This window comes from Perissodus microlepis, chromosome 7 (genome assembly GCF_051167445.1).
Source record: "Perissodus microlepis isolate ML-2025 ecotype Zambia chromosome 7, ASM5116744v1, whole genome shotgun sequence".
Taxonomy (NCBI): domain Eukaryota; kingdom Metazoa; phylum Chordata; class Actinopteri; order Cichliformes; family Cichlidae; genus Perissodus; species Perissodus microlepis.
The window spans coordinates 45,518,586-45,527,116 of record NC_140467.1 but is presented as its reverse complement, the minus strand read 5'-3'; the positions used below and the strand labels follow the sequence as shown (position 1 = coordinate 45,527,116).

Below are 8,531 nucleotides of genomic sequence, written 5' to 3'. Positions count from 1 at the left end.
TCAAAGATTTGGCTGGTGATTCCTTACATGTTTGTGTCTTCATGCACACTGAACCTAAAGTTTAACTTGGAAATTATGTGTACAAAACTTTCCAAATAAGCGCCCTGGGACATTTCAAAGATAGCTGCCAAAATTTACCTGAAGTAGTTACTGAAGTGTTACTGGGATAAACGTAGTTTTTAAAAGACTATATATTATCTGTATCTATATACATCTCACTGGTTTTGTTAAGACATTCTGTGCCACACTAGCTTTAAAGTCACACAAAGAATAATTCATGAACTGCCAAACTTTATTTATAGATCAAAACAACGGACAGCATTAAAACATTTCAACACTGTAATGACATCCACCCACTGTCTGAAGAGAGTGAAAAGATGCAATCAAGCACTTCTGGTTTAACATCATGCTCAGAATTAACATTAGTCTGAAGATGAAAAATAATTCACCTTTTTTAAAAAAAAAAAAAAAAAAAAAAAAGGAAAAGAAAAATCTGACTTTTATTGTGTCAAAGCCCAAGCAGACGTAGGTGAAAGAACTTCACTGAACATTTTTTCTGATGCTTTAAAAAGCATTCAATCATTCATTTTTTGTGGTGTTCGAGAGTGTTTCAGATGACTTGTTAGTATGCAGCCTGCATTGCAGTGAAGCACCAGGTCCTATGACAGGACACAGGTGGGATCAGCCCAGAAAGAGGATCGGATGGGAGGGGAAAGGAAAGTTTTTAAGGGTTCTAAGAGGTGGGAGGGGGATTCAGGATTCAGTTACAGATAACAGGAGGGGTTGGGGAGGGCTGATTTCGAGGCTTTGTGTTCATTTCTTTTTGGTTTTTGGCTCCAGGGGTTGGCCAATATCCTTCCCACGTAGCTTCAGTCCTGTTCATGGTCGAAGGTAAAAACATGTGGGTCATACAGCTGAGAAAATAACAAAATTCAACATTTTGTTTTGGAAAAATTAAAAGTAACACACTTACCGATTGCTCTTTCTATTTTCCCCATGACCTGGTTGTTGGGAATGGCTCTCCCGCACTCATAGTCAGCAATGATTTGAGGCTTCTCATTAATTTTCTGAGGAAAAAGTGTGGAACACATAATTTAGAACTTGTGGGTAGCACATTTCACATAACTGCAGGGTTATAATAAACACTGATTGTAAGGTTTGCACTGGAAAATTACTTTGCTAGCAAATACTTAAAAACAACAGCCAAAGTACAGTCATGGCTAAATAGATAATATTTTTCAACAACTTTCCTTTCCTTTTTTAAGTTTCTATGATTACAGTGAGGAAAAAAAACTCACCATAGATTCTCAACTTGGCTAAGCTATCATGTTTGCCTTGTGGAACAGTGCATGATCATGCACACATCACCCCCAAATTGCTCTGGGATTGCTTGAAGAAGTTGATAACACTCTTAACATGGTCAATCCTTTAAAAAGCAAGTGGAACCAAGCAGAAGACTACAAACTTTACTCGACTTTGAGTCCTGATAAGATGGGAACGGAGAGCTATCAGTCAGGATTTGGCCTTGAAGCACACCTCTTTGCATAAAATATTTTATTTATTATTTGACAATAAAACTCTGAAACTTCTGAAAGGCCTAGAGCTGAGCGATAGAACGATAACGATATGTATTGCGAAATAACTTTTTCTCGATAGAAAAATTTAACTATTGCTATAGACCTCATCTCTCTTGCTCTCTTAAAAAAAAAAAAAAAAGAACTACCACTTCCAACATAAATGAAGACAGAAAACTAAACAGCAGTGGCGTTTGCAGGGTTACTGAAGTTGGACTACCTGGTATATAATGTTGTGCTACGTGATTGCTAGCGACACAGCTATGTTAGCATAACATTAGCACAGTGAAGCTTGAGGATGAACGCCAACTTTTTTTTCCACTCGATAAAAGTTAACGTGAGGGATTCTGGTGGTCAGGGACAAATGCAATCGCATAGCAGGATGCTATACACGGGCCAAACTTCAGTCAGGAGAACAACTGAGATTATTCATCCACAATACAAGGTTAGTTATTAATATACTACAACAACATGGGAATAGAGCAGCTGCGAGAGAATTCAACATTAATGAATCAATGTTACGGAAGTGGAGGAAGCGCAGTTTTTGGCTTTCCCCATATTTCAAAAGTGCTTCATCTCTTTGCTATGGCTGTCGCCTGCCATAATTTGCAGATGATAATGGTTGTCGCCGCTGCGATGCTTTCGACCAAAACAGGCGCAGCTTGATGACATCATCAACATGCGCTATCGCGATAGAGCGGTATAGTCAAAATCTCTATCGTTGGCCAAATTTATATCGTTTCTATCGCCCACCCCTAATGGTTCCAATGCCGGAGAGATTGTCGAACAGAAGGGCCATAGAAGTTCCGTAGTGTGAAGGTATTTCGGCTATTTCAAGTCTGACAAAAAACAGAGTAGCGCACACTGTATAAATATGAACTGTATAAACCTTTTTTATCACCTGAAGCAGTGCCACTCACTAGAACATGCTCAATCTCTGACTGAAAGCGCTAATTCGTTATTCGGCTTTTGTCTGACTAAAGTTTTTTGTTTGTTTTTTTTTATAGATAGAAAGATAGATAGATAGAGTTGCACCTTGGATGTGCACCTAGGATTTGAAGAATGTTCTGTTAGCATCTTTATTTTAAAACTGTTTGAAAAGCTAAGCTATATAACAAGGAGAGATTGAGAATTTCCTTTTAGTTCTCAGTTTATTTCATATTGACAAAAGTTAGTCAATTTTGTCTGTTCTTCTGTAAAACAAACTAAGATTTATTTTTAGAATTAATATTTTGTTTCTAAGTGGAATTGACAATTTAGTAGTCTGTTTTGTTTGTTCTATTTTGAAACTTAAACTCTTTAGCGGCTGCCTTTTGTGTAGTTTGCAATATTTACCTTTATTTATCTGAAAAAGTCTCATGTTCCTTAAGTACATCTACCCTGTTGAACTTATTATGGGAAATAAATATTTAAATCAAAACAAGCTGCTGATTATTTCACATTTTACTTGTGAGCAATGGCACATTTAAATCTTACAAATACAGTTATTTGGCTTATATCGTGATATATATCGTTATCGCCTGAAATGAAGAAAAAAAAACAAAAAACATATCGTGATATGAAAAGAATCTTATATCGCCCAGCTCTAGAAAGGCTTATCATTGTTCTTCACTATACCCCAGAAACATGTAAAAACTCTGTAAAACTGCTGAAACCTTTGCCCATGACTGTGATCGTGTTAAAAACATGGATCATATTGATCTCACAACAACGTTCAAACAATTCGTCACTGACTTGGTTTGGTTTATCTTACTAACTACTACTTTTTCTTTCGATACGTGTAGACTGCTTTCTGAGATGCTTTATAAAACCAGACATGGCACATTTTCCAGCAGTCTGTGCACTGTTTATACAAGCATAATACATTTGTTTACTCACAGTGGCTAGATCTTTCTGGGTCAGGCCTTTTTCCTGTCTGCCTTGTTGAATGACCTTGCCCACCTCCAGAGGAACCCTATCATGGTGCAGCTCCTCTGTCTCCCTGTCCAGTTTGGCTGTATTTTTTGTCACAAGGTGCTGTTTGTTCTGCCCTGCAGCCCCTGCATGACAAGCCGTGGATAAAATCAAAGCATCACTGGGCAATGCGAAAGATGCCGGGCATGCAAAGACTGTAGTAATCATAACACAGGTGAGTAAGTGGACTTCGTTCTTATAGTGTAAAACCAACTACTGGGAATTTACATTTCTTGGATGTTTGAACTTCCTCCCCACGTCTCTGAGCAGATGTGATTGCCTGGGAAAAAAACAAAACAAAAAAATAGGACAAGTACAGGTCATAACATTGCAGCAGATTGCCCAGCTCTTGATACACACTCTTTAGCCTTATGCCATTTAGTTAATAAGTAACCAATCTGTTTATCAAAGCATATTGACTGAATTTAAGACAGTTCACCTTAGCACACAAACTGAACCTGAATACGAACAATATTTCAGATTTCTCAAGATGGAATAAGCGTTCACACACAGAAATGTGACATTTAAGTCCACTCTTTTAAGAAAGGTGTCCTAAGGATTTATAACACTACAGCCAACCCATATGAGCCCAAAATGACATCTTGAACCCTCCTTTCAATACACGTTTAAAACAGCAACAACAAAATGTCAAAATGGTGTCACAATCAGTTCTTAAACTTCAAAAATTAATTATATGGCGAGTCATTTTAATGTTTTTTTGAAGTACTACTTTAAATTACAGTTAAATTATACTTGTGGCATTTAAAGACGTTCGCTACGTGCCTGCTGATGAGCATTCCCACCATTCGTATAAATAAACACCAAAGTGAGTGTGCCTTTATCCTGACCATCCACTACTGATAATATAGAGGCTACCCCGGCATTAGTGTGATCATTATCCGTGTAAAGTTTGTTTTGTTGAAGGTACCATATGCTACTAGAAACTGTGGCATAAAGAAAAATACACTTCAAGTTAGTGCAGGAAGGTTAGCTAGCTAGCCCTCCTTCGAAGACAGCTAGCACTTGCTTAGTTAAAAACACTCAAACAGACGGTTTAAATGTCTCCAATACGACCGTTCATCTAGAGGCAGTTCATCTTGCTAGCTAACATTAACGGAAACGGGCGTTCATATCTGTTGTTATTGAAGTAAACCAGAAGGATGTGCGATGGTTCTTAGCGCTTCAACTAACGACCACGTGCACAAAGAGCTTTTACCAACACATTACACACGATTAATTCACTCAGTAAGATCTGAAAATGTTGTTAGCCAGCAAAAGTACGGAAGCACAAACGAAATAAGGCGTTCGTACTAACCTGCTTGGATTTGGCCTGGGCAGCAGTCGGCCCCTTCTTCCTCAAGACAGTTACGGTGTCCCAGTCGCTTTCTGCCATGTTTTTCGGTTGTTCACACAATACCCGTAACGTTGAATATATATATAAAAAAATAAGTTTAGCTGACAATTTTCCTTCGGGGAAAGGTGTTTCTACTTTAACTAACCAGGAGCACCTTCCAGAATTATCGACCACGCGTTCTGCCAAAACTTTATTTACAACAGTGTGGTTAACAATGACATAATGCTGGCCTGTCAGCAGCGACCTCTGCCGGTGACTTCACGGTTAAAAAGCACCTTGCACCAGACACGGACACAAACCCAAGTGCCCCTATATTGTTGTTACGAGATTTGTGTGAAGTCACCACACAAGCCTCGTATACCATTATTTCCGGCCCCAAAGCCGGAAAAATAAATAAATAAAATAATAATAATAATAATAATAATAAAACCTAATCAAACATGTGAATCATTGAGAACAAGATTTCCATTAAGAATTAAAGTCAGTAGAAGACAGAATACATGAGTGAATAATAAGTACACAAGTTGTGGTTGTGGAATGATATAGGATGTTTGGGATGGAAGTAGTTGACCCTTAAAGAGGGCAGCCGAAACAAGAGTGAAGTCATCGCACTATTTACAGTTTTTGAAACATAACTTAACAAAGTAACAAATTTCCTACTTTGCAATATATCAAAAATGTTTAGAGAGTTTAACTGACTATGTAAAAATGTTCAAGTTGCTAAAAGACAGAGCTGAGAAGAGACAATCTTACACAATAAAAATCAAAAGCCATGGTTTTATTAACAATACAGGGTGTTCAGTAACATAGTACACAGCAGAAGAAAACCACAGTAAAGTATTAAATGCATGAAAACTGTAACAAAATGTGAAGCATTGTCATGTTATTTTGAAACCTCAGCTGACATATGGAGCTGGTTACACGGTCACCAATTACAGGACATTTCAGAGGCCGCATCGCTGCCACGTCGTGTGCGAATGGGGGACCAGCCACACTCTGACAGAGCATCATCTGCTTGGTGGAGACGACCCCAGCGGTACCCATATTTGGAACTCTGTTTTCCTGCCCATGCACGAGGTTTTGGATTCATCTGGAAAACATACAAAGAATTTTCACGGTTATTTTCCAATTCATGAGTAAACTACCCTAACAATCATTGCAACTGATCCTAAATCTTTTTGCCATCACAGTTTTTGGTGTATACTTTCAGGTCTTCCTACCAGTGCCCAAGCGAACCCTACTGACATCATTTTTTTTAAAAGTGGAAGGGAGTCCTGTCTTCATTGCTGAAGTGACAGTTTTTTGACTGATAATGCTGGAAAATGACAGTTATGAGAAAAAGACAGACATTTTATTACATCCCCTCAGACAACCCATCCCGTTCCCACCTGAATAAAAACAGTTGTGTTCATGTGAAGAGTCTCAACTCGCTCAGACAGGTGATTCAGCCACTCCAAATGGTCACTGATAGACTGGCTTAGATCACTGTTGCTCTGAATTTAAAAAAAAAAAAAAAAAAGGTTTGTTTATAATACAATTTTATTAAACAATTGTTTATATGATAGATAAGCATTTTAATGAAAGTACCCCAGACAAGTTATCCTTCAGTTCAACAGCAGCAAGGCGAACATGCTCCAGTTTGTCAATCTGCTCTTTCAGGCGGTCATCAAGCTCCTGCATCATCATCAGGCCTTCATCGGGCCTGACAGCACTTTTGGCGGTCATCCTGGATCAGAGAAACAGACCTGTTATGCAAAGATGTTTCAGCTTATAGTACCACCCTATAGGGATGTATTGGCATCAACCGAGAGCATGTTATGCCTAATGTCATTTGTTTGTGAACATGTAAACAGTTCGATATGTTAGCTGAGGTTTTGCTTTTGATTTTTGATATTTGTTTTAATCTTTTTGAATACACTGTTTTTGTTTGTTTTGTTTACTGGGCAGGTTTTTAACATTTTCTGTATTTCTGGGGTTGAAATCTGAGAAAGTGATGTTTATTAACAAACCACCGGGGGGCGACACAGTTCTCATTCCACACAGATTTGCTGCAGAGTGGCCTTCTGTGATGCAAAGGAACACATCTAACTTCCTGTTGATCTGAATTCACATAAACACATATAATGGTCTCACTGGAGGAGTGGCTGTCAAGAAGACATTTTTAAGGAAGGGAAACAGGGGGAAATTAAAATTAAACAAGAACTGGACTGAAAATCTGTGGCAAAAAGTCTGACTGAGTGATGAATCCAAATCATCATCAATACATAGGAGGCCAGAAAAAAGGTAAGACTGTGGGTGTCTAAAGCCACATTTAAAACACAGTGCAGGCTGTTTCATGATTTGGAGCGCCATTTCAGCCAGTGGTACTGGAAAGCTTGTCGAAATTAACAGAATTATGAACACAGAAAAAAAAAAAGTCACATCTTAGGAAGCATGCATTGAAAATAGCTTAATTTTTCAGCATGAAAATGATCCCAAGGATCCCTGAATAGATAAAACACACAATCTGATACTATCAGTCATGGATTGGCCTCCCTGGAGCCCGGTTTGACATTATTGAATGAAGTAATTCTTTAAGAGGCTTGGAGAATCATTCCCGGAGACTACTTAAAGAAATTACGAGAAAACCTGCCTCAGAGTGTGAAGAATAAAGGTGCTCATACCAATATAGATACCATATATGACAGCAATATAAAGCACCTTGAGTTGCATTGCAACAATTTCAGCATTGTTGCAATGCACTGATTAAGAGTGACTTCCGATCTTGCGTCTCCTTACAAAAAAAAAAAAAAAAAGATGAACCGAGAGCTGGCAGTTCTCAGGTGTGTGGAACAAACACCTCAGACTGACCTTCTCTATAGTGTTAAGTAACAAAACTCTACCACGCAGCTTTTTTTTCTCTTTTTTTTGCCAGCTCTTTGTTTATGGTAGAAGGCTAAAATGAACAACAATGTAGAATTTTCCTTTGTTTTGAACAGGCACAGAAATGTGTTAATTATTCCTTTTCTTTATCTATTCTGAATCAGTTAAGACACAGTTAAGACACACTATACAACAAACAACTAGACCATCTGAATATTAACAGCATAAATAACATTGCGTTGTCTTCAAATGCAAGCTGAATATGTGAGTGCAAATAAACTTAGCAATCAAAATCAGTCGACAGTCATCTATTAATTAAAAATGACAATATAATAATACGAACATAAATATTCTATTTTTTATTTTCATAAATCAGTTGAAGAGTTAACTTTATGCGGCAAAGATGGCTGCCGTATGTTCTGTTAAGGAGCGATATGGATTTTTTTTCTTTTTAAGCAACTCTTCCGTGAACTGCTAACGGGGTCTGACGAATATTAAATATTAAAAAAGTCCTATTAACGAGGATCGTCTGTGTGAACAGGCAGTAATGAGGAAAAACAGCCAGCTTTTAGCCAAGAGCCATTTTTCCCCTGCTTGGATTCTGTTTGTAGTAGAAAATGCTGAAAAAAAGAAAATTAACTAATTAAATATTTTTTTAAAAAAATGTAAGTTTTCAGATAAATTCAGAGCGAGGCGGTACTTTTTCGCTGTTTATCGTTATCGTCACGAGTGCAGCACAGGAAGAAAAACGTCGAAGAAGATGGTGCATCTTTCTGTCCTCAGACAGC

The 8,531-nt window shown here is 37.8% G+C and overlaps 2 protein-coding genes across 2 annotated transcripts in view; both read right to left on the bottom strand.

The window, feature by feature from the left end:
• Positions 1-274: 274 nt before the first annotated feature.
• On the bottom strand, positions 275-5,092 carry edf1 (endothelial differentiation-related factor 1). Its single transcript, XM_084935374.1, has 5 exons — positions 4,843-5,092; positions 3,756-3,807; positions 3,453-3,613; positions 974-1,067; positions 275-875 (listed from the first exon to the last, which is right to left on the bottom strand). Exons 1-5 carry the CDS (start codon positions 4,918-4,920, stop codon positions 814-816), a joined length of 447 nt encoding a protein of 148 aa, XP_084791500.1. The 5' UTR covers positions 4,921-5,092; the 3' UTR covers positions 275-813.
• Positions 5,093-5,644: 552 nt separating this feature from the next.
• The window catches only part of LOC146383858 (uncharacterized), a 3,067-nt gene continuing 180 nt past the window's right edge, over positions 5,645-8,531 (bottom strand). The window contains exons 2-4 of the mRNA XM_084935373.1: positions 6,469-6,607; positions 6,270-6,374; positions 5,645-5,971 (exon numbers count right to left, since the gene is read on the bottom strand). Of these exons, the coding sequence (XP_084791499.1) occupies positions 5,807-5,971; positions 6,270-6,374; positions 6,469-6,606 (408 nt within the window). The 5' untranslated portion in view covers position 6,607 and the 3' untranslated portion in view covers positions 5,645-5,806. The remainder of the gene's footprint in view (positions 5,972-6,269; positions 6,375-6,468; positions 6,608-8,531) is intronic.

What these genes read in the sequence shown, in the direction of transcription:
- edf1 (XM_084935374.1), bottom strand. Translation starts at nt 4,920, where the DNA reads ATGGCAGAAAGCGACTGGGACACCGTAACTGTCTTGAGGAAGAAGGGG. An exon ending in CCCAGGCCAAATCCAAGCAG is followed by an intron (nt 3,808 to 4,842) that starts GTTAGTACGAAC and finishes TTTTTTTCCCAG; the next exon opens with GCAATCACATCTGCTCAGAG. An exon ending in GAAAATAGAAAGAGCAATCG is followed by an intron (nt 876 to 973) that starts GTAAGTGTGTTA and finishes GACCATGAACAG; the next exon opens with GACTGAAGCTACGTGGGAAG.